This window comes from Delphinus delphis, chromosome 12, assembly GCF_949987515.2.
Source record: "Delphinus delphis chromosome 12, mDelDel1.2, whole genome shotgun sequence".
NCBI lineage: Eukaryota > Metazoa > Chordata > Mammalia > Artiodactyla > Delphinidae > Delphinus > Delphinus delphis.
This window is the reverse complement of record NC_082694.2, coordinates 44401611-44427176: the sequence shown is the minus strand read 5'-3', so window position 1 is coordinate 44427176 and position 25566 is coordinate 44401611. Positions and strand designations below refer to the sequence as shown.

Sequence of the window (25566 nt, the reverse complement as noted above, 5' to 3'; positions counted from 1 at the left end):
AGTAAGTCATTACCATCCCAGGGACAGAAAGGGCAAGTGCAGGAAGCTCTTGCCAGACATGGAGAAGGTAGCTGTGGGAGCAATCCACCTTACAGGAGCTGAGACCTGATGGGGAGGGTTGAAGGTAACTAACGTGAGTCCCAGCAAGGAGGTACTGAAGGAATAGATGCCTCAATTGCATTCTCCTCTCACTCACTAATCTTCTACTGGTGCCTCTCTTTAGCTGAATCCAGTCAGAACCTGAAGGGCAAGACAGTCCATTGAAAGAGTCCACAACAGCCCAGCCATGGAGGGCACAGAACAGGAGAGAAGCGTGGAGGGTAGATTTTGGAAGGGCACTTGGAAAATATCGGCTCATTCTTAAATTTTTTCCCTAATGGAAACTGGTGTTATTATCACAGAAGAGAACTTCAGGCCATTTTAATATTGAACAGTAATTACTATCCTTTATAAATGCCTTTGAATATGTAAAGGTGTTTATCACCTAATATTATAACTGTATATATACAATCAAAGATGCCAGTAAATACAGCCAAATCAATATCAAGAATTATTAGAGACACTTAAAACTTTACCTAATTTAAGTGGGACAGTCTTGATGAGCCATAGTTTTTACACCACTGTCTAGGAGTGCCTCAAGAATCAACTCATAAAAGATGAGAATTATAAAATCAATATTTTATAAAATCAGTATTTTGTAGTCACATTGCATTTTTATATTCCACAGTATCTTTTTTTGCATTATTTTATTTATTTTTTTTAATAGATCTTTATTGGAGTGTAATTGCTTCACAATACTGTTTTAGTTTCTGTTGCACAACAAAACGAATCAGCCATATGCATACGCATGTCCCCATATCTGCTCCCTCTTGAGCCTCCCTCCCATCCTCCCTATCCCACCCCTCTAGGTCATCGCGCAGGGCACCAAGCCAATCTCCCTGCGCTATGCTGCTGCTTCCCACCAGCCAACTATTTTACACTCGGTAGTGTATATATGTCGTTGCTACTCTCACTTTGCTCCAGCTTTCCCCTCCCACCCCAAGTCCTCAAGTCCATTCTCTATGTCTACCTCTTTATTCCTGCCCTGAAACTAGATTCATCAGTACCATTTTTTTTTTGTTCCATATATATGCGTTAGTGTGCGGTATTTGTTTTTCTCTTTCTGACTTACTTCACTCTGTATGATAGACTCTAGGTCCATCCACCTCACTACAAATAACTCAGTTTCATTTCTTTTTATGGCTCAGTAATATTCCATTGTATATGTGTGCCACATCTTTATCCATTCATCTGTCAGTGGACATTTAGGTTGGTTCCATGTCCTGGCTATTGCAAATAGTGCTGCAGTGAACATTGTGGTACATGTCTCTTTTTGAATTATGGTTTTCTCAGGGTATATGCCCAGTAGTGGGATTGCTGGGTCATATGGTAGTTCTATTTTTAGTTTTTTAAGGAACCCACATACTGTTTTCCATAGTGGTTGTATCAATTTACATTCCCACCAGCAGTGCAGAAGGGTTCCCTTTTCACCACACCCTTTCCAGCATTTATTGTTTCTAGCTTTTTTGATAATGGCCATTCTGACTGGTGTGAGGTGATACCTCATTGTAGTTTTGATTTGCATTTCTCTAATAATTAGTGATGTTGAGCATCTTTTCATGTGCCTCTTGGCCATCTGTATGTCTTCCTTGGTGAAATGTCTATTTAGGTCTTCCGCCCATTTTTTAACTGGATTTTTTGTTTTTTGATGTTGAGCTCCATGAGCTGTTTGTATATTTTGGAGATTAATCCTTTGTCTGTTGTTTCATTTGCAAATATTTTCTCCCATTCTGAGGGTTGTCTTTTCGTCTTGTTTATTGTTTCCTTTGCTGTGCAAAAGCTTTTAAGTTTAATTAAGTCCCATTTGTTTATTTTTGTTTTTATTTCCGTTACTCTAGGAGGTTCCACAGTATCTTTAAAAATAGTGTTTAAGCATCTTTGGTCCATCTCCAGAGATTTGTAATTTCACATTAAGACAAAAAAACAGAAGTTAGAAACTTAAAACTATAGAAATGTTTGGTACCAATATCCGTTTTCTTGTATGGATCAAAATACCATGCAACCCCAGTTTTGCCTCCTGTGGTAACTGGGTGATGACCACAGAAATGAATCACAAAAGCATTTTCTTAATTTCTAGATAGGATCTAATAATAACTCCAAATGTGGGATATGGTCTTTTATTAAAATCCAAATATGCGGCTCCCCTGGCGGCACAGTGGTTAGGAATCCACCTGCTAATGCAGGGTGCACAGGTTTGAGCCCTGGTCCAGGAAGATCCCACATGCCACAGAGCAACTAAGCCCGTGAGCCACAACTACTGAGCCTGTGTGTCACAACTACCGAAGCCTGTGTGCCTAGAGTCCGTGCTCCACAACAAGAGAAGCTATTTCAATGAGAAGCCCACGCACTGCAATGAAGAGTAGCCCTCGCTCACCACAACTAGATAAAGCCCATGTGGCAACGAAGACCCAACACAGGCAAAAATAAAATAAATAAAAATTTAAAAATAATTAAAAAAAAACATTAATTAAAAAAAAATCCAAATATATTGACCAGCCATTAGTCTTCCTAGTTGCACCTGGTGGGGCCATGTTCCCACCTCCTCCTCACCTAACCGCTTAGATTAACCATCTGCATGGGGAACAGTAATAATGGAGATTTTTATTTAATATATTCAGTTGGAACCTGTATTCAGACAGAACTCCAACTTTATGATAAAAGATACAAAATAAATACAAATTGAACTATTTTTATGGAAATTGACATTAAAGTATTCACTAATTTTTATTTTTCTAAGAGGATGTAATAGTTAGCTTAGGGATTATTTTCTCAGTGCACCTGAGTCAGCAGTCTGTATTTTTTCAGGGTCCTTTATTAACAAGTGCTGAGGCCTGCAGCTTCGGGCTCTCTGTCCAGGGATGAATAAAAGAATGTGGACTTAACCCTTTCTGTTTCTACACCGTCTTTATAACATTGTCTTGGGTGTTATAGCATTTTCCACCTTTTACGAAAAGAATGAGAGGTTCAAACCCTCCACCCCTGTTTTCTCACCTTAGAAGCTGCATAACTTATAGTCACAAATCACAAATCAAAATACCAAGCTAGGGCTTCCCTGGTGGCGCAGTGGTTGAGAGTCCGCCTGCCGATGCAGGGGACACGGGTTCGTGCACCGGTCTGGGAAGATCCCACATGCCGTGGAGCGGCTGGGCCCGTGAGCCATGGCTGCTGAGCCTGCGCGTCCGGAGCCTGTGCTCTGCAACGGGTGAGGCCACAACAGTGAGAGGCCCGCGTACCGCAAAAAATAAATAAATAAATAAACAAGCTAAAGCATATTTATTTCTTCCCTCAGAAAGGCTTTGGGCTTCCTGCTAGCCTCTACTGTTTATCTCGGACTGGCAAGGTCACTTCTCTCTTAAAAAAAAATTCTGAGTTAGAAAAGTTAGCTTTTAACATTTAAATTGTATTGTCTTAGCACCGGTTTGATGTAGTTTACTTGTAAATTATGGGTAACTCTAGTAATTTTGTGTGTGTGTGTATACCACAACTTCTTTGTCCATTTCATTCATTGATGGGCACTTATGTTGTTTCCATGTCTTGGCTATTGTAAATAATGCTACTGTGCATATAGGGGTACAGATATATTTTCGAGTTAGTGTTTTTCATTTCCTTTGGATATAGTCCAGAAGTGTAATTGCTGGATCATATGGTAGTTCTATTTTTAATTTTTTGAGGCTCCTCCATACTTTTTTCCATAGTGGCTGCACCAATTTACATTCCCACCAACAGTGCACAAGGGATCCCTTTTCTTCACATCCATGCCAGCATTTGTTATCTCTTGTCTTTTTGATGATGGGCATTCTAACAGGAATGAATTGATACCTCATTATGGTTTTAATTTGTATTTCCCTCATGACTAGTGATGTTGAGCATATTTTCATGTACCTGTTGGCCTTTCATATATCTTCTTTGGAGAAATGTCTATTCAGGTCCTTTGCCCATTTTTTAATGGGGTTATTTGGTTTTTTGTTATTGAGTTGTATGAGTTTTTAAATATATTTTGGATATTAACCCCTTGTCAATATATGGTTTCCAAATATTTTTCCCATTCCATAGATTGTCTCTTCACTTTGTTGATGATTTCCTTTACTGTGCAGAAGCTTTTTAGTTTAGTGTAGTCTGCTTGTTTATTTTTTATTTTGTTTCTTGCCCTTTAGGTGTTGTATCCAAAAAATCATTACCAAGACTTATATCAAAGAGCTTTGTTCTTATGTCTTCTTCTAAGAGTTTCATGGTTTCAGGTCTTACATTTAAATGTCTTTAATCCATTTGGAGTTAATTTTTGTGAGTGGTGTAAGTTATGGGTCTGGTTTCATTCTTTTACATGTGACTATCCAGTTATCCCAGAACCATTTATTGAAGACACTGTCTTTTCTCTGTTGAGTATTCTTGGCTCCCTTGTCAAATGTTAGTTTATTGTATATGCTTGGGTTTATATCTGGTCTCTTGATTCTGTTCCATTGGTCTATTTGTCTGCTTTTATACTGATACCATACTATTTTGATGACTATAGCTTTATAGTATAGCTTGAAGTCAGGAAGTGTGATGCCTCCTGCTTTGTTCTTCTTTCTGAGGATTTCTTTGACTATTCAGGGTCTTTTGTGGTTCTGGATAAATTTTAGGAGTGTTTGTTCTACTTCTGTAAAAAAATGCCATTGGAATCTTTTTTTTAATATGTTTTTATTTATTTATTGTTGGCTGTGTTGGGGCTTCGTTGCTGCGTGTGGGCTTTCTCTAGTTGCAGTGAGCAGGAGCTTCTCTTCATTGCGGTGCATGGACTTCTCATTGCGGTGGCTTCTCTTGTTGTGGAGCACAGGCTCTAGGCACACAGGCTTCAGTAGTTGTGGCACATGGGCTCAATAGTTGTGGCACATGGGCTCAATAGTTGTGGCTCATGGGCTGTAGCGTGCAGGCTCAGTAGTCGTGGCATAGGGGCTTAGTTACTCTGCAGCATTAGGGATCTTCCTGGACCAGGGCTCAAACCCGTGTCCCCTGCATTCACAGGCAGATTCTTAACCACTGCACCACAAGGGAAGTCCCACCATTGGAATCTTGATAGGGATTGCATTTAATCTATAGATGGCTTTTGTAGTATTGACAATTTAACAATACTCTTCTAATGCATGAACATGAGATACCTTTCCATTTATTTGCCTCTTCCTCAATTTCTTTTATCAATGTCTTATAGTTTTCAGAGTAGAGATCTTTCACCTCCATAGTTAAATTTATTCCTGAGTATTTTGTTCTTGATACTCTTGTAAATGTGGTTGATTTCTTTATTCCTTTTTCTGAAAGTTTGTTGTTAGTTTATAGAAACACTACTGATTTTTCTGTGTTAATTTGTATCATATAACTTTACTGAAATCATTGATTAGATTTAACAGGTTTATGGTTGTCTTTAGGATTTTCTGTATGTAAAATCATGTCATCTGAATATAGAGACAATTTTATTCTTCCTTTCCAATTCTGATACTTCTATTTCTTTTTCTTACCTGATTACTCTAGCTAGGACTTCCAGTACTATGTTGAATAGTGTGGCACATTTGTCTTGTTCCTGATGTTAGAAGAAAAGCTTTTAACCTTTCACCATTAAGTATGATATTAGCTATGGGCCTGTCTTATATGGCCTTTATTTTGCTGAGATATGTTCCTTCTATTCCTAATTTGTTAATAGTTTTTATCATGAATGGATGTTGAATTTTGTAAAATGCTTTTTCCACGTCTGTTGAGATTATCATATATTTCTTTTCTTTCCTTCTGTGAATATGATGTATCACACTGATTGATTTGCATATGTTGAACCATCCTTGCATCCCCAGGATAAATCCCACTTGATCATGGTGAATGATTCTTTTAATGTGCTGCTGAATTCGGTTTGCTAGTATGTGATTGAGAACTTTTACATCTGTATCCGTCAGAGATATTGGCCTATACTTTTCTAGTAATGTCCTTTTCTGTTTTTGGTATCAGGATAATGCTGGTCTCGTAAAATGAGTTTGGGAGTGTTCCCTCCTCTTCAGTTTTTTGGAAAAGTTTGAGAAGGATTGGTGTTAATTCCTCTTTAAATGTTTGGTAGAATTTACCAGCGAAGCCGTCTAATTCTGGGCTTTGCTTCAGTGGGATAGTACACATATTTTAAAGTAGAAATCCTCACATTTAAAAATTTTAATTTGAAATCAGTCTCCATCTTGGCCATTTTTGAAAGCAAAATTTAGTTAATGACAGTTTTATATCAACTTTATTATTACTACCATTACCTCCCCAACATTTGAAACCTTTCACATCTTTCCATTTCCCTTGTTTTTTTGTTCTGGAATCTCTGACTTTTACAAAAAGAGTTGGCTCAGTGAGAGTTAAAGCAAAATTTAGCTGCCCTTGGTTTTTCTCTTACATCTAAAACCTCAATAGATATCCAGTGTTTACCTGGAAAGTGGCTGACTGCATTCTGGCAAGGGCTTCAGGCAATCAGATGTGGGATTGGTGGACTCCCCTGGTGGTCTGGTGGTTAAGACTCTGAGCTTCCACTGCACAGGTCGCTGTTTGATCCCTAAACCAGGGATCAGGGAAGTTCTGCATGCCGTGGGTGACAGCCAAAAAAAAAAAAAAAAAAAAAAACCACAAAACACAAGTGGGATGTGCGATTGGTGTCAGAAGTGGGATCAATGCCACTTCTTTTTTAATCCTACTCCTGTTGGTTGGAGGTCTGAGGATTGCCTTAAGAGTTGAACAATCACAGGCCTTTGTTGTTTACCAGATTAGGAGATTCTTCTTAACCCCTCTCCTCAAACTAGGATGTCAACTCTGTGAAAGCAAAATTTCTGATATACTACTTTATCTCCAAATTTGATAACAGTGCCAGCACTCCGTAAATATTTGTTGAATGAATGAATAAACTCCTTAACAACAAGATTTAGGTTGATTTCCAGTTGATTTCCAACTGACACCCATGGATTAGATACCAAAGTCTAAGATCTTGTCAGCATCTTGTCTTTACATTCATAATGCAGTTTGGAAATTTCTCTCTCTAAGTAGTGGACACCCCTGGCCCCTTCCAGCTCTCAGGTTAAAGGATTCTGCCTTTAGGCAATTTCAAACACCAGCCTTAAGTGGAGAGACCCTTACTCCTAAGCTACATCTCTGTGGCATTGAGGGTCATTGTCTCCTTTGGCAGGCAGAATATGACAGTGAGTGTTTAGGAGGGAATCTAGGGGATCAGGCAACTTCTCTGCTCAGTCATATATTCTACAAGTTTCCTTTCATATGGTTGAATGAGCAGTGCCTGCAACAGTTCCCATGGACAGGGACTCATCCCCAGGCACCAGGGGCCCCTTGCAATATTCACCCATTTGGCTGTCAGCATCTCATTATCTTTCAGTAACCCCTACTTGTGGATTTGCAGGCAGATCAGGATCCTGAAGGGTGATCTTTGTCCTCCCCCTCCCTCTAGTGCCTCACTCTGGGGAGGGTGGTTTGAGCACCCCCAGACATGTATTGAAGGTGGGGGGGGGGTTGTGTCCTGAGTGGAATCCTTCTCCTAATCCTCCATGGTGAGGGGATGGGAAAAGAATGTTTTCCACTCCACAGACTGCCTTCCCCCACAAGGCAACCTCACCCTTCATCCATTTCAGCTAGCCAGTGTGAGGAAACACTGAGGTGGCAGTGCCAGAACTATTCTTAGCAGGGGATTATAAAGAAGGAATCTGTGAATACTCTTACATTAATCTTTCAGTCCCTCTGGTACATATTTACTCTCAATCTAGGCCATATGTTCCTTAGGAAACCAAGAAGCTTTTACAAACAAAGATTAGAAGCAGATTCTGAGCCTTCTATAAATGGTGGCCCCCTCATCTCTGAATTGACAGGTCCTAGCACCAGATGACCTCAAAACAGAGTGGTCTAGCACTAGGGATTTCCAAACTTTTTCTTAAACCATGCTTATGGTTGAGTGGGGAAGGCTCTAAAGCTTATCTACTTCTGTTATCTCATATCCTTTCCAAATCAATTTGTACAGATTTGTGAACTTAAACAAAAAGAAAATCCTATGAAGAAAACTGTACATCATGTTTAGGGGGATTGGTTTGCTTTAGATTTGTGTTTTTTGTTTCAGCCCCAAATTAATAGCTGCCTTGAATCCTTAGTTCCTTAATACATGGGTCCATGGTATCAAGCTAGTTAAAGTTCCACTGAATTATAAACTTCGTCTATGTGACTCTCAGTTTATCAAGGGTCAGTCCTGTGCCTATCATGGTCACCACCATGTGCCTCACACAGTGCCTTGTACGTAGTGAACAGATATTTCTTCAGCGAGTAGATGAATGGACACATTTACTTAGCCTGCTTCTCTGCATATTTAAGTAAATTAATCTGTCCTCAAAATGGTCTGCAAATCTGTTTTTTGTCAGCAAACCACTTTTACCTTTGTTTTGTTAGCACTGATGGGTGGTCTTACTTTTGTGGTGAAAGGTGTGACCCATGTAGAACTGAATGATGCCCCATCTTGCCATGGAACTGCTCTTGGTTAAATGATTTTTTATCTTCATACCCTCCATCCATTAGGAATTAAATGTTTATTTGGTTTAAATCTATTACAATAACCCGAGGCAAAAAGAACTGAAAAGTTCTTTTTACAGACAAAGCTTCTTAGTCAGCAGATTTACAATGAAACAAAGAACATGGTCCCAAGTGGCAGAGTGTAAAAATATGGGAAAAGTTTAGATAGAGTTCCCTGAATTGAAACAAACCACCATCTATAGGTAATCCCAGTTTCTCTTTTTACCTTTCATGCTATGTTTGAGGACAGAAGTCTGCTGAGAGAACCTGCCCCCCATTTTTGAAAAATGCCTTATTTTAATCAGTGAATCCACATTTCAAGTTTGCCTGAGGTTTGATGAGCATGATGTAGCGGGACCATGCTCCCATCCATGGTGACATCAACGAATAAACAGCCCAGCTCTCCTGGCACTTTCCTCAGCTTCCCTGGCCTGACAGAAGCCCTTTGTCATCACTGATCAGTAGATGCTTTGTGAGCTTGTAGTGTAAGAATTTCTAAGAATTGACAGTCATGCTAGCAGGTGCTGCTGAATTTACTATACTGAGATCTGTTAAAACCACTCCATCCCACAGTGGAGGGACCATAAAGAGCCTAAGATTTGGTACAGAGCCCTGCAGTTGCATATATGTTGCATGAGAGCTAAGCTCAGATCTCACTCTGGGAGGGTGATTGAGCACGTGGAGGGCAAACGGGGCAATGCTCTGCTACTCCAGAGCATTTCTCTCCAGGCTAAATTATTCTTCTTCCCTGAATCCCTTAATTCTGTGAGTTCTACGCTCAGAGCTGCCCTGAGCAGGTAGAAGGTGGCAAGTTTCTTGTTCTCTGACAAGGTGGAGGGAACTGAAGTTACAATATCTATTAAACCCCAATATGCTGAAATTAATCATTTCAAAGGCCTGTTGTTTGCCATGTAACTCTTCTGAAAGATGAATGGTTAGTGATTTAAGGGAATTTAATGCTACCTTCATAAATGATTTTCCCTTTGCACACCCCTTGATTTTCTGTGTTGTTTGAAGCAAAGTAATGACTTCTATGTAACTGATAATTTTAGGAACTTAGCCTGCCATTCATTAGAAAACAATTTGCTCATTTTTTTATCACAAAGAATGTTCCAGGGCATAAAAATGCAGAGGTGCTATGAAGTGCTAAAAAATGACTTTTTAATAGATTAACACACCTAGGAAATTATACTCCTACAGTGGAATCAGTTGACTCAAACCCACTTGCACATGGAGCTAAAGAACATACCACAAATGGGTAAGCGCTCTTCTACCAAGAGGGAGCTTCTCTCTCTCTCTCTCTCAGAAGACACTGGCGGCATTGGGTCCTCTAATTTTAATCAAGTCTCTGAACATCTCTCAGACCTCCATTTGGAGGGAATGGGTGATACTAGGGTTGTTTACCCTCCTGCTTTTTACCATTGTGTGGTCCTGATGTGATAACTGAGAAGGTATTTGCAGAAGCAGTTGTTAGGGTGCACGATTTGTGCCCCTTGAAACGATGTCACTGGGTGTAAGGTGTGGAGGCTCGGGCTTTCTTGCAGGTGTGTGTGAAGCATATCGGCGTGCTCACTTCAAAGGAACTTCACTCCTTTGAAGTTCACATCATGCTCTGCCATCTTCTCCGCCTCCCACTTCCTGTCGTTTATCAACTTCCTGTCTCTGGCTAGTGGTCAACTGGCCGACCCCAGCTCCTGCTGTGCTGTGGCTTAAGTCATCACCCGTAGCTCCTGTCTCCATGACTTACCCTTCTCTCCTCTAGATTTCTCGTTCCCAGAACACTTGATCTTCATCCTCATCAAGACATCCAGTGTCTAGACACCTCCATTTTTTTCATCAGCTCCCTCCTGGCCTCACTTTTTGCCTCCTTAAATGCCACTCTTTCAGTCCTCTCCGCTCTCCATTCCTATATTTCTCCTACAGCCCCACGCCTCCACTCTTCTGACTAGAAAATCACATTGGTACCGATTGCCCTTACCAGAGTCCTTTCTATTCGCCACCCCACAAAAACTATTCACCTCCTTCCTTCTCCTCTCAGAGGAAGTGAGACCCCCCTCCTCTTCAAGGCTGGTCCCTCCTTCAAGCTGGTGCTTGGACCCCAGCCTCCCATCCATCCGAGCTCCCTCATCATCTCTCCTCTTTCCTATGTCTCCTCTGCCACTTGCCCAAAACTGGGTCCATGTCCTCAGCCACGAAACACATTCCAGTCTTTCCCATCCCCGCCTAACTCTCTTCAGGAGGAAAACAAGACCTCTGGCTGAGCTTTTACACTTATACACATATTCCCACCCTCACGTTCCCTCCCTTTTCTCCTTCTCACCAAGACCTTACCAAGTCTCTCCTTCACTCTCCAGCCATTCCATCTGTCATGGTGACTCTCTAATTCCCAAATCCAATCCATTCTCCTCTTTGTCTTGTTTAAAGGAGAAACTTGTTTCTTCTAGAGTAGCATTGTTCAACAGAAATATAATGCAAGCCATGTATATGATTTTTCTAGTAGCCACATTGCAAAAATTAAAAGAGACGGTGAAACTAATTTTAATAATGTATTTTATTTAACCCCAAAAATAAAAATGTCATTTTGATGTGTAATCGATATAAAAATAATTTATATTCTTTTTTGAATTATTTTTACTAGGTCTTCGAAACCTGGTGTGTGCTTTGCAGTTATAACACATCTTAATGTGGACAAGCCACAGTTCAAGTGCTCAAGAGCTGCATGTGGCCAGTGCTACCATATTGGACAGTGCGGTTTTAGATATTCTTCTGTCACTTACCTTTTGGAAACAATCTCTTCTGGCCCTCCTCCAACCTCTCCAACCATTCCTTCCCAGTGCCCCATCTCTGCTTCCTCTTCCAGCCCCTCACATGCTGTTGGTCCTTAGGATTTCACTTTTGGCCATTCTCTTTTTTCACCTTACACTCTCTCCCTGATTCATATGTTCTACCTACTGGCTGATGATTCCCAAAGTCATATGTCTGAGTCCCACCTCTCAGTTTAACCTCCAGCTGGTATAGCCAACCCACAGATGTCCGAAGTTTGACATGCCAAAATGGAACTCATCATCTTCCCTCAAAACTCTTCTCCTGTCTCAGTCAGCGGTGCCACCGTCCACCTAGAGGCCCAAGCAGAGAACTGGTGTTCCACTTGAATTGCTCTTCCTCCTTCATCCCCTAGAGCTAATCAATTATAAAGTCTTTGCGGTATACTTCACCAATATTTCCTTAAATATTCACTTGTCTCCTTCTCCACAACCACTGCTTTAGTCCAGAGATACATCATCCCTCTCTTGGATTATTACACTGGCCTCTTCAGTAGTCTTCGCCTTTACTTGTACTTCCTCTACGCCGTCCCTTATGCCCTCAATGTTTCACCCAAATAACTTGATGTTCACCTAAAATGGCCAAGTCTGGGACTATACCTCTATTTTGTTAAAAAGGGCTGTGTTATAGGCTTCAGTCAAGAGCATTTTCAAGATAGAAGGGTTCTCTTAGGGTAGCGCATAGTTCCCCTGCCTGACACCCTTCTTTCAACTCTACTTCTTCGCTGAGCAGCTCTATAGATGGTTCTAGAAAACATGGGAATACGTTGAACAGAATCCGGTTCCTTTTGTTTTGATAATAGAGAGCTCCCATGGCTTTGGAGACTTTTCTTAAACCTGGCCTCTTCCTGGAGCAGTGGTTCTTAGTTGATCCCAATCCCCCTCTCTGTCTGTCTCTCTCTCTCTCCCTCCAGACATCTTTGAAAATATAATTAAAACATGCCTCCTTTCCCCAGAAAAAATGTACATGTACAAAACAATTTGGCATGAATGTCAGGGGTTTCACTGAGTCCCTGCAGCCCATCCATGGGGGTGATAGATCTTGTTGGAGGACAGTTCTAAAACAGTGCTCACGTCACCCACTGGTTCCCACCTGGAACCAGGATCAAGGATAGCTGGGTTTCCCAAGACATTTTGAAAACTCTTAGAGCATTTTGATAGCACATTTTGGAATCTGAAGAAAGCTACGTTTCCTCCAAGGACACTTTGAACATGGTCTGACTAACTACACTAAAAACAATTCCAAACTTGCATTTCTTGGCTAAATGTAGCTGAGTTCCGCCACACCCGCACCTCTCTTTATAGAAGCTGCTTGGAACGACTCTGTTTCTCACAGGCTTTCTGAGCCTTCCTCCCTAGTTGGCTCTCACGTTGCGCTCGTCTTGGGTTGTGACTGACTTCCTTGACCTCCTCAGTCACTTCAGAAGCTGCCCCAAGAGCCCTGGCATTGAACCCTCTTCTGTGCATCTCAGGTCATCGTGTACTCTGCTCCACCCCTTGCTTTGCCAGCCCAGCACCCCAGGGAGGGGCGACGGGCGGGGAGGTGAATACCTGGGCGCTGGCCACCCCTGGGGCCCTTTGTGGGCTGAGAGCCTGTGTCAGGGTAACACTCACATGTCTTCAAGTGTGTCTAAGCTTTCTCTTCAGCAGCTGAGCTGCTGGGCAGTGGGGTTGCAGCTGGGATTGACCCGTCACGGTCCTTCCATGCCCACAGGAAACATGGGGCCTGGGGTGGTGACTCCACTCAGGGGAGTGGGGTGGGTCTCCAGCAGCTTGCACCCCCAGCACTGGGGAGGAATAGGGCTGCCTCGTGACTTAACACCACATCACACATTTGAGCTCCCAGGCCTCTCCTCCACCCTCTCTTACTTGAATAGCTGCACTCCCGCCCTCTCCAAGCTCAAGCCTGTCCTTCCTCCTCTCTCCTGATTATCCACTTCGCTTGCTCTCTTGCCAGGTTCCCTCCTTAAATTTCTTTCCCAATGGAAACTCTTTCTCCTTTGTTTCCCAGAGTCTCTTCAGAGCCCCACTTGCCCCCATGAGGCCCCTTCGTGTCTCTGCTCCTCCCCCCTTCCCCCACGGCTCGCCTTCCCAGCCCTTAACCTCTCTGCACCTCCCTGCTGATTCCCAGTTGCACTCACGGCCTCCTCCCTCTCCCGTCCTGTGTGCCAGCTGGGAACAACCAGCTATAAAGAGTTTATTGGACTGAAAAGTGAGTGAATGTTCTCACACACTCTACTCTTTCCCACCTCAGCAAAGCTTTTCAGAGTCACGTTTCCAAAGGAATCTGAATCTGGAAGGATTTAGATCCACTGAAAAATGCTAAACCTCCAGTGTTTGGCTGTGTTTGAAATTGTTGGCAGTCCCTACCACATCTGATGTTATGAACCCTGTTTATAGATGCCTGGAAAGAAGCCTTTAATGCTTGTATTGTGTTTTAACTTGCTTTCCTTTGGAGGCAGGGAATTGTCAAGTAAGTATGCACAGCACTCTGCAAAAAGCCCAGGTGTTCAATGAGCATCTAGAACTAAGCGTTCATGCAGAATTCACAACCGTGAAGGGTCTGTACTTACACTCTGCTGAATTTGCCACAATGCAGGTTTCTGCCTTTTGCCCCCTCATCTTCCGTTTTGAAGCAATACAGCTGTAAACATGCTTGTGAAATAAGAAAGAAACATTCTGAGATTGCTTTACTTTTCAGTTTTTAACTGAAAATCAAGGTGAAAAAAAGCATCGGACTGCCTCTACGTGTATATATATACACAATCTCCTGTATATATAAATACACAGTGGTTGTGCTTGTATGCATACTCTGTATACACTGTATAATATGTGACATATTATACAACCTGGGTATGCCCTGAAAACGAGCCCGGCGTGTAATCTCAAATTCTGCCTTATGAACCGTGCTCTAGTCCCAGCATCCCCTTGCTCCCATCTCAGACCTTGGCTTGCTTTTGTCATACATTCGAAGACTCTTAGGTGGAAGAAGAAACCCACGGATTTCATTTAAAAGTTCCACTAAAACAGAAGAAAGAGCAGATGTCCCGGGAAGCGATAATTAATGCGAAGGCAGTCTAATTGTGAAAACTGGCCTGCCCCCGGCCTCCCGCTTTTGCTCAATTTGGCGGCGATGATATCAGCCGGGGGTGTCGTTTTGCAGAGACGCACTCTCTCCCCATTCTCCGGTGGTGATTGTGATGCCATTTGGTCCAATTATCACTTATGATTACATAACATGTTTTGACTGAAGAGTTTCTGAGAAAATAAAGCTACCTTGTTTCTCCCCAGCACAAAAACGCAAGCCCTTCCAGCAGGCAAGCTGCCCTCCCAAGAAACACTGCGAATGATTAGGCTAAATTATTAGTTGAACTTGAGTCAGACACAAAGCAGCCATTGTGCCTAACTCCCAACGACATCCAGGAGGATGTGATTGTTCTTCTGACAACAAGTTTCTCCCCAGCACACTCTAAAATAAGCAGTGGCCCCAGGCGCACTGGCAAAGTCCGTAGAGGGTGCGGAAGCAGTGACAAGGCTTCCTTTTTTCTCCCTATCCTGTAGGCGCTTTAGTGCAGAGTTTGCCCAGAGACGCCAGGGTATGAGCTTTCTGAATTTGCAGAGCGGTGCACTCTTTCATTTCTGTTTTAGCTCTTTGCTGGCATGCTCGGGAAGCATGGTGTGTGCCACACGGGCATGTCTGTTCACTTGGACGATGCTTGTGCATGAATGAGGTGCTTGCTAGTGTGGCTCTGACCTGTACTAAGTCTCTCACTTGGCTTTGTGTGCTGCTCGCAAGGGGATCCAGGTAATCCTTTCTCTTTGCATAGCCCAAGAGCCGTAGCTAATGGTGGGAGCAGATGCAGGGCCAACCTGTCCATCCCTGGGCCCCTAAACTCTGAGAGAAGTCTGTTACCAAAAGATCGCCCTCCTCATATACAAGTCCTTGAGGGCTTACCCATTAAAGAAATCTCTTAATTAAAATTGGAGGCCCAGATCTCCAAAACCAAGCAGGGAAGAGTAACCTTGGGCATGGTGGTAGCAGTTGAATGCAGACCATGACCCTGAGGGACAGGGCAGTGGAGGAGTTTGTTCTGTCTTTCATGCCTTTGCTTCCTACGTGCCCTTTTGTGTGGCAAGAATGACCTGGGCACTTGGCCTTCAGGGCCCATTCCCAGGCATGGCTTATAAGTCCTACTTCACAACACTCCATGATCTCTGGCCACCTAATTCTGAACGGTGTTGGTACATCCCTGTCTGAAGAATGGCCGGTGGGTTCAGGAAGTGTGGCCTCTTCCTTCCCAGACTTAGGCTCCTCTTTAGTTTTAAGACCAGCCCCTCTGGCTCACGCATTCTTCCTGGCTCCCGGGAGAGAGGGACTGACCCTGGCTCTGATGCCTTACGTGTGGGGAAGCCCAACCCGGTGCCTGTGAATCCAGGACCCAAAATGTCAGAAACAGCTTTTCCTGGGGTGGGGGGTGGGGGGGGAGGGAGGGGGCAGGACAGATCAAACCCAGGCATGGGGTCCTCCAAGTGGGGGAGGGGAGAAAGCCTGGCACTGGTCTTAGCTGACCTCGCTGGACAAGCAACCTTGCTGCCTTTTGTTCAACACTGTGTTTCTTTTGGCCACTCTCTGTTCTAGACCACCCGTTAGCAGAGCAGCTCCCCAGCCTGAGAAACTCCAGAAGAACAGTATCACCAAAAAAAAGAAATTGGTTGAGGTGAGGAGGTTCAACTATTTTGCTTTTAATCTGATATCGATGTTCTAAGATCTGCCTGGTGGACATCACCATCTGCAATTCCCACACAGCGGTCCCCAACCTTTTGGGCACCATGGACTGGTTTCGTGGAAGACAGTTTTTCTGCGGATGCGGGGGGAGGTGCAGATGGTTTGGGGATGATTCAAGTGCATTACATTTATTGTGTGCTTCTATTATTATTACACTGTAATATTTAATGAAATAATTATACAGCTCACCATAATGCAGAATCAGTGGGAGCCCTGAGCTTGTTGTCACTTGCCACTCACTGATAGGGTTTTGATATGAGTCTGCAAGCAATTGATTTATTATGGCCTCTGTGCAGTCAGACCTCTCTGCTAATGATAATCTGTATTTGCAGCCGCTCCCCAGTGCTAGCATCACTGCCTCAGCTCCACCTCAGATCATCAGGCACTAGATTCTCATAAGGAGCACACAACCTAGACCCCTCGCATGCGCAGTTCGCAGTAGGGTTCACGCTCCTATGAGAATCTAATGCGGCTGCTGATGTGACAGGAGGCAGAGCTCAGGTGGTAATGAGAGCCATGGGGAGCGGCTGTAAATACAGGTGAAGCTTCTATCGCTCACCCGCTGCTCACCTCCTGCTGTGTGGCCGGGTTCCTAACAGGCACTGGTCTGTGGCCTGGGGGTTGGGGACCCCTGCCACAGATGCCTTCAAGTGACCCTAACTGGACCCGATGGCTCTCCCTTATCCTCTCTCCCTTCCACACAGTACTGTGTCCCCCAGCAGTGACCAGAGTCCCATCCCCACATCCCCTGGGTCACGTTCTTTCAGCCCTGCCTTGAAGGGTTCCTTCAGACCCTTCCCAGGTCCTATGGGTACTAACTTAAAAATGTCCCAGACCTGGCCCCTTTTCCCTGTACCTAGTACCACTCAGGGAGTGGGGTGCGTAGAGAGTGCAGGCTTATTCACTGTCTCTAATGTTGTTTGAGCCCTTGCCGTGTGCCAGTACCTTGCTGTATATATACTTCCCACCAAGTATTTCACACATGCCTCACATCTACCTACAAGGTGGGTACCATTATTGTTCCATTTTACAGATGAGAACACTATAGATCAGAGAAGTCAAGTGATATGTTAGGCCCCAGCCCAAGATCACCAAGCCAGTAAGTGGAGAGGGCTTTGTACTCAGTTGTTAGGATGGCAGCTCCAGGGGACCTGCTGTTTTCTGAAAGAGGCCTCCTAACTGTTCTTTCTGCCTCCAGACTTTTCCCTTTCCTCTTTGACACATGCCTTTGCTGCCCACAGAGTTAGCTCTTGAAAATACAACTCTTCATGCCTCACCCCAGCTTTAAGACCCAGGAGATTCCCACATTCCTGATGGGATCCAAGCTCATGGTTTCAGAACCTCACCCAGGAGCCCCCTTCCTAGCTCATCACCTGAGATTCTCCACTGCAACTCATGTGTCTAACCCCACAGCCATGAATGTTCTCTGAGGCTGCCTGGGACTTTCAGGCCCCTGTGATTTCAAGCTCCTTATGCTGAGAAGCCTCCTCCTCTTCCTCCCCACACCCCACCCTTCCAAGCCCTTCTCTGTGCAATCTTCCCTGATGCTCCCCGCCCTAACCCTCCTGTACTCCACCCTCCCCACACCCCCTCCTCCACACCCTTGTCGGGCTCTACTACCATAGTTCCCTACTCATCTCTCTCCTCTGCTGTGCTCCGAACTCCCGAGGCAGGAAAATCTATCTGAAACATTTGTATTGGAAAAGAGAAATATGTTGCGGGGGGTTTATCATAGAACACAGCACAGGTCAAGAAATACAGCTGAACTTCAGGAAAGATAGGGTCCAGGAGCTGAAAAGCTGCCCTGAGCCAAGATGGTGCCTCTTTCTGCCCAGCAGGGCCTCGTGCATGCCTGATGCATTCGTCTCTTTTCCTGCAGACTTCTTGAACTTCTTTAGTAGACTGTGGTGCTATCCAGTGCCCAAGTTTTACATCTCTTACCAGGGTCCTCAATTCTAAATTCCTGGCGGAAACTATCTGATTGGCCCAGCTTGAGTCAGTTGTCCACCTAGGCTGGGGAATCACATATTACACACGCAGTTTCTGGGAAACACATGGGGTGGGGAAGAGACTAGAGGTGGGTAGCCGCTCGCTCAGTTGAAAGGAGAAGAAGGGCTTTCCAGGTGAGAGATAATTTAAAAAAAAAAAGTCATAAAAATAGGAAACCTCCTGATACGTGGGCTAAATGGACGTGTCAGCTTGACCAAGGGTCACAGGAGATGTGAGAATAGGGCCTGATTGTGCCAACTTAAGGAGTCTGGACTTTCCCATAGGTAGTGAAAGTCATTGAATGCTTTTGAGTAAGGAGGTGTGGTATTTTAGAATTAATCTGATGTTTGCAATTCGCAAGCTTTGGAGAGAGAAAAGGCTAGAATCAGGGAACCTAGAGAAAAGGGACCCACATCTTCTTAATCTTGTATCCCTCCCCCCGCAAGCCCCAACCAGCAAAGTGCCCGGTGCAGAAGAGCTGCCAACAGTACAGGTGTGTCAAGTCGAATCAAGAACAGAGCTGATCTGAATCAGTCACTGCTTTTGTCGTGGAAGACAAGACAGGAAGAAGAGAAAGACTGTAAACCTAGAACAGTATCTAGTTGTTGGGGAGAAAAGAATGTAGATGGTGTAGAAACTTTGTAGGGCAAGCACCAAGCAACAGAACGAGCATTGCATTTGCCTCAGTGCTGTGCTCTGCCGGTCCCTGCTGCATCTGGGCGAATCAGAGCAGAGCTCTGAGACACCATTCAGCTCACCTTCGAGAGCACCTGCCAAGGCGCAGACGTAAAACTTCTGGGTAACCTTTACCGGGTATCACCTTGGTAGGCTTTGCCTCGCCTGAGAAGCAAGGAAGCAAATCTTTTCTATTTCGAAAACTCACTGTAATTCTACATGTTAGCCTGTCCCCCTATTATGTCAAGGAAGTAAAGGGTTGCACTGTATCCCCAGCTGGTCAAGGAGTGAGTGGTTGGCTGTCTCACCAGCCTCATGGTTCCCATGACATGCGTGTCCCCGAAGTGCGGGTTTGTTCCTGTGCCGTTACTTCCTCTAAGGACCCTTTCATCCTTGTGTGGGAATGTAGGAGCTGGCTCTCGACCACGTGTTTGGCTACAGAGGGTTTGACTGTCGCAATAACCTGCATTACCTGAATGACGGTGCTGACATCATATTCCACGCGGCCGCGGCCGGCATCGTTCAGAACCTGTCCACAGGTAAATGGGTTGGGAGAAACCGCCATCTGAACACAGGCTTTTATTTTAGCCCTTTTATGCACTTTCCCAGTGGTTAGATGCCCCAAAGCTTAAGCTCTCTCTTCCCTTTAGAGCCATTCCACTCCATTCCAGACTGGTGTCATTTAGTCCTGGAAGATGCTCAGGCCCACGTTCCCAGAGTCAGACCCTCTTTCTCTTTATCCCTCACCCAGCCACATCTCATCTCAGGCCCTGGAAGGGAGGTGTCGGTGTTTCCATCAGCTCCATGGAGGCCGAGAGGGATGGAGGGAAGCCAGAAGGAGGGTGTGGGGAGTAGAGAAACCCTTATAGGCAGTAACCAAGAACAAAAAATGAGGGAACTTTTCTCATTGATTTTTAACAGTCACCAAAATTTTTAGCAACTCAGATTTTCAAGTTTTGTTTGTTTTGAATAGTTAACCACATTCACAGTGAGAATGAGAACAATAAACAAGAATACCTAAAATGTCCCTTAACTATAGAATGACTCTTAAATTTAAAAAAAAAGTTTAAAAAGAAACACCTCAAGCAAAAAGAATCATTCAGAAACTAATTTAATAGACACGCTTATTTTTACCACAAGATTTAAACACGGTAACATGTCGCCTTTATTTGCTTTATATCTTAAAACAAACCTTTTCTTCCTCTCAAATTTTTATGCTCCTTCATAGTTTTTTGTAGTTCATGCATAGATTTTTTTAGACAGTAAAATCACTGGGCACATAATGATTTGGTTTTGGGGGGCGAGGGGGGGCCTTGGAATTTTCTATACATTTTGCTCAATTTTCTAGCCACATGTTACCAGGTTAGTGGCAATGTGCTGTATTCCATGCCATCACTCACCTCTCAGTTCCTGTGCATTTGGGTGGGTTTACAGTGACCACTTGGGCAGTCAGCAAACTGTTTGCTGCAATAGACGATAAAGCTTTTCCTGTCCTTTCCTCCACTTCCTGTGACACATGTTGACATAGGGCTTCAGGGGGGTGAAGCCATCACCTGTGCTATCCAGGCACCCAGGAGATTAGCACTTTGATAGATAAAGATGATTAAAAGGGATTTCCTAAGTATTCTCCTGTTTAGTCTTCCCTTTCCAATTAGTATGTAGTGCCATTTTGCTCAGCAAAGCGCTATCTCCAGGTGCCCCCTCCCTGCCCTGCCCAGAGGAAGAGACACTCAGAAGCCGTGGGTACTGGGCTGCAGGAGGAGGAACCGTTCTGGACTCTGGAAGCCTGTGCACTTGGGCTGTGCTGTGGCGCCACCCAGGATGCAGAAGGATTGAAGTGGAACTTGTGTGTTTAGATTAGATAACAGACACCAGCTCTCCTCCCGATCCTGGGACAGAATGTGTCAATGTAAAAAAGGATCTCCCATCTCCCTAAGGATGATTCCTAAAGTGAGAGTTCGGCACTTTAAGCTCTCGCTTTTACAAGGCCTTTCCAAAGACTCACACAAAGCTTTGGGGTTGCCCCAAGAGCTCTTTCAGTCCCCTGCTCACCCTGCCCCGTCTCTCCTAGGGAGCCAGAGCTTCTACCTGGAGCACACGGATGACATCCTCTGCCTCACGGTGAACCAGCACCCCAAGTACAGAAACGTGGTGGCCACCAGCCAGATAGGTAGGAGGGTCCTGCAGCCGCCGAGGCTCTCCCAGCTGAGCAGAGACGTTGACTTAGCAGCAGTTACTGGGGAGGCAGCGGGCAGGTCATTGGTATCCACCCTTTGTCGATGTCACTCTTGATTTTTTGAGCCCTGAATGTATCAATGTTGCCTGAGTTGACACAACCAGTGATTGGTGACCTGAAGGACCATTAAGTCAGACCAGAGCCTCATCATCCAAATAAACGGGTGGCCCCCATCCCTGGGGACTTGTGAGAATAATTTTTCAGAGCCCAGGTGTCAAGTGAAGAGCCCCACATCTGAAGCCTGGAGGTTGCGCTTGGCAAGGGTAGATTCCAATATGTGTGCCTGGCTCTTCTCACTCTAGGAAAATGCCAATGACAAATGTGAACTGATTCACATTTGTGAAGAGTGGTGGTTGTTTTCTTTTAACTCTGTCATTTCAAAGGCAATTTTTCCAAACATATCTTCCTGCTTGTTTTCATTGAACCCATGCCCATTTTAAAATTTAATTTGGAACTTTCTGATGCTGGTGTTAAGTGCTTCACTCTTAGAAACATGACTTATTTTAGCTATTGTTTTCCCTTGACGCTTCCTCATTGCCATTGCTCATCCAATGCAGGTGATATTACGGAGACCCCAGGTAAGGCTGTCGCATCTGTGAGTAGTTTGAATCTGCACAGCGAAACCATGTCGATGTACCTCGTTTGCTGATTGTACCTGGCTGAGTTGCAGATACAAATCATTGACCTCACCAGTTTCCTTTGTGTATACTCCACCTCGAGTGTGTGTGTTGGACATAAACACCCTTAGGTCTCTGCCTCTGAAAGCACAGCAGATGTTTCCCGTTGTCTCTCACCTCCGGCCAGGCCAGGCCATAGGTCTCTTAGCCCCCGTCACTGTAACGCCCCGAACACCTGTCCTAAAGCGGCTTTTAGGTGAGCGTCAGCGTTGCCTCGGCTCCGCCATTCCCCAGCCTTAGCTCTTCGTCGTACCTCCCACATTCAGGAGCAACACCTTCCATCCACGTGTGGGACGCCATGACCAAACACACCCTCTCCGTGCTGCGGTGCTTCCACTCGAAGGGGGTGAATTACATCAACTTCAGCGCAACCGGGAAGCTGCTGGTGTCAGTGGGCGTGGACCCCGAGCACACCATCACCGTCTGGCGCTGGCAGGAGGGTAAGGGAAGCGGGCTTTCTGTCCCTCTGGGAGGCTTGTTTGTGGCATGGGCTGGGCTCCAACCTAGATCTGCCTCACTCCACGGCCCACCATAGGCACTGCTGCCGCATCAGCAGAAACCAGGGCTCTTGGGATCCTAGAGAAGCTGCTCATCAGCTGCCACTGCATCCCTGGACCCCATGGCCTCTGGAGTCCTGAGCTGGTCAGTGAAGGGGCTTTGGGCACTTTGGGAAAGTGGCTCAGTGCTGGCTGGCTCCCTCCTCAGACAGGAGGCAGCAGCCTCCACCATGTCTGTCCTAATCACCTACCTACCCAAACTTCCTTGTCTGTCTGGTGAACCCTGGATCCTGCTGCAGCTTTGTCACCCTGATTGCCTTCTTACAGGAACTGGGATGGGGTTTTATCACCATAGTCTTAGAAACTCTTTTTATTAACATTTTTGAAATGGGGATTCACCTTATAATTAAGGCTTACATTTAATGTGACAAGATTTCTATCTTGTCCTCCCCCAATATGTGCATGCACACAGGCTGCTACTAAATTTACGGTCTTCTTTGGATCAGATATATGCAATCTTCCATGTATATTCTCAGGGTGGCAAAAGCGGATCCAGTTAGTTAATAATGAGGTCTGTCTCCAGCCGGGCCGCCTATATCTGGGGCATGCTAAGCCAGGCAGGCACAGAGGAAGCACTTCTCCAATCCAGGGCTTCTCGAGTCCCGTGATCTCAGAGGGAGATCTGTGCATGATCTCAGGCACAGTACCTGCCCCAGCACAGTACCTGCCCCAGCACAGTACCTGTCCCAGCACAGTACCTGCCCCAGCACAGTACCTGCCCCAGCACAGTACCTGTCCCTGCCTTGTCTCTTGCTCACCTAGGGCCCCTTCTGACTTCCCAAGTGGATTGGTGGAGCCAGGACTTTTAAATAAGCTCCCAGGAAAAAGAGAAATCTTTCCTTTGGTAATTTTCTCCCATTATCTTTGTTGGAACCAGCATTTGTCTGTATGGAAGGGTTCTAAGTCAGCGATAATGTCTCATAGCCTGACACCAACCAGCAGCTCTTCTGAGCTGATTATGTGTGGTTTTTGCCTTCACTTCAAGTCCTGCTTACAGATAAATAATGTAGTTTTGAGGGAGGTTTATAGCCATTCTTTGTTATCATTAGAGAGCGTATTATTCATTTCTCATTTGTCTTTAACAAATTATCTTGTGGAACTCTTGGGGGTGTGTGTGTGTGTGTGTCTGTGTGTGTGTGAAACAAAATTAAATGGAATAAAAAAATGAGCTTAATATATAAAATGCATGTTGTCAGGTCCTAGATACGTGTATGAAATTTGTTCTGAGCAACCTGGAAGCCAGTGCAAAGAGGGAGACAGGCATCTTCACAATTAGAAGTGTCCATGAGATTAAAACAAGGCAAAAGCAAACAGTGGATTAGAAGAAATGTGCATGTTATTTATTTTGTATTTTCCCCATGATTGCTGAAATTAATCCTCTTTCCATGTCTTTATTGGCCACTTACATTGCTGCTTCTGCAGTTCAGCTGTTCAAATCCTTTTTTTTTCTGTGGGTGGGAGGGTTGTCTTTTGCTTATGCCTTGTAGCTCTTTACTGATTGTCTTTTAAAGCATCGCATATGTTTTCTTCCAGTCTGTTGTTTGTTTTTTAAATTAGTTTATAGTATCCTTGGGGACCATGGTTTTTAAAAGCTCTGAGCCCTAGGTTGTGAGGAATCTGTTCCAGTAAGTCAGGCATTCCATCTGCAGGGAGAGAATTTACTGCCCTGAGAGGTAACCTGAAGGTCTCCCCAGCCATTCCTGGGAAGGGATTCCAGGAGGGAGTGTCTGAGGGCTGGCTACAGGCCCAGCCATGTTAAGAACCCACCAGTACTCTAATAGCCATTTAAAAGTAAATAAATACAAGTGACGAGGAAGAGGGGAAGAAAAAAAATATGTGAGTAAATAATATAGGGAGATTGATTAAGAGGAAGTTGGAATTAAGACATTAAGAATAAGAAGAAAATGGAAAGAAAAGAAGTTTAAAATAAACATTAAAAACTCAAGGGAGGACCTTCAAGATGGCAGAGGAATAAGACGTGGAGATCACCTTCCTCCTCACAAGTACATCAGAAATACATCTACATGTGGAACAACTGCTACAGAACACCTACTGAACGCTGGCAGAAGACCTCAGACCTCCCAAAAGGCAAGAAACCCCCCACGTACCTGGGTAGGGCAAAAGAAAAAAGAAACAACAGAGACAAAAGGATAGGGATGGGACCTGCACCACTGGGAGGGAGCTGTGAAGGAGGAAAGGTTTCCACACACTAGGAAGCCCCTTCTCAGGCAGAGACGGAGCGGCGGCAGAGAAGCGGCGGAGCCATGGAGGAGAGCGCAGCAACAGGGGTGCGGGGGGCAAAGTGGAGAGATTCCCTCACAGAGGATTGGAGCCGACCGGCACTCACCAGCCCTAGAGGCTTGTCTGCTCCCCCGCCGGGGTGGGCGGGGCTGGGAGCTGAGGCTCGGGCTTCGGTCGGATCACAAGGAGAGGACTGGGGTTGGTAGCAGGATCACAGCCTGAAGGGGCTAGTGCGCCACAGCTAGCCGGGAGGGAGTCCGGGAAAAAGTCTGGAGCTGCTGAAGAGGCAAGAGACCATTGTTTCGTGGTGCGCGAGGAGAGGAGATTCAGAGCACCGCCTAAACGAGCTCCAGAGATGGGCGCGAGCCGTGGCTATCAGCGCGGACCCCAGAGACGGGCATGAGACACTAAGGCTGCTGCTGCAGCCACCAAGAAGCCTGTTTGCAAGCACAGGTCACTATCCACACCTCCACTCCCTGGAGTCTGTGCAGCCCGCCACTGCCAGGGTCCCGGGATCCAGGGACAACTTCCCCGGGAGAACGCACGGCGCGCCTCAGGCTGGTGCAACGTCCCGCCGGTCTCTGCTGCCCCAGGCTCGCCCCGCATCCGTACCCCTCCCTCCCCCCGGCCTGAATGAGCCAGAGCCCCCTAATCAGCTATTACTTTAACCCCGTCCTGTCTGAGCGATGAACAGATCCCCTCAGGCGACCTGCACACACAGGCAGGGCCAAATCCAAAGCTGAACCCCACGAGCTGTGCGAACAAAGAAGAGAAAGGGAAATCTCTCCCAGCAGCCTCAGGAGCAGCGGATTAAAGCTCCACAATCAACTTGATGTACCCTGCATCTGTGGAATACATGAATAGACAATGAATCACCCCAAATCTGAGGTGGTAGACTTTGGGAGCAACTGTAGACTTGAGGTTTGCTTTCTGCATA

The 25566-nt window shown here is 45.1% G+C and overlaps 1 protein-coding gene across 2 annotated transcripts in view; it reads left to right on the top strand.

Annotated features, from left to right (window-relative positions):
• The window catches only part of EML6 (EMAP like 6), a 319300-nt gene that overhangs the window by 274365 nt on the left and 19369 nt on the right, over positions 1–25566 (top strand). The window contains exons 28-32 of one of the 2 annotated variants that reach the window (XM_060027574.1): positions 15265–15273; positions 16108–16186; positions 19328–19457; positions 20990–21088; positions 22098–22271. In XM_060027574.1, coding sequence (XP_059883557.1) covers positions 15265–15273; positions 16108–16186; positions 19328–19457; positions 20990–21088; positions 22098–22271 — 491 coding nt within the window. The remainder of the gene's footprint in view (positions 1–15264; positions 15274–16107; positions 16187–19327; positions 19458–20989; positions 21089–22097; positions 22272–25566) is intronic. The other variant, XM_060027575.1, reaches the window with a different exon arrangement.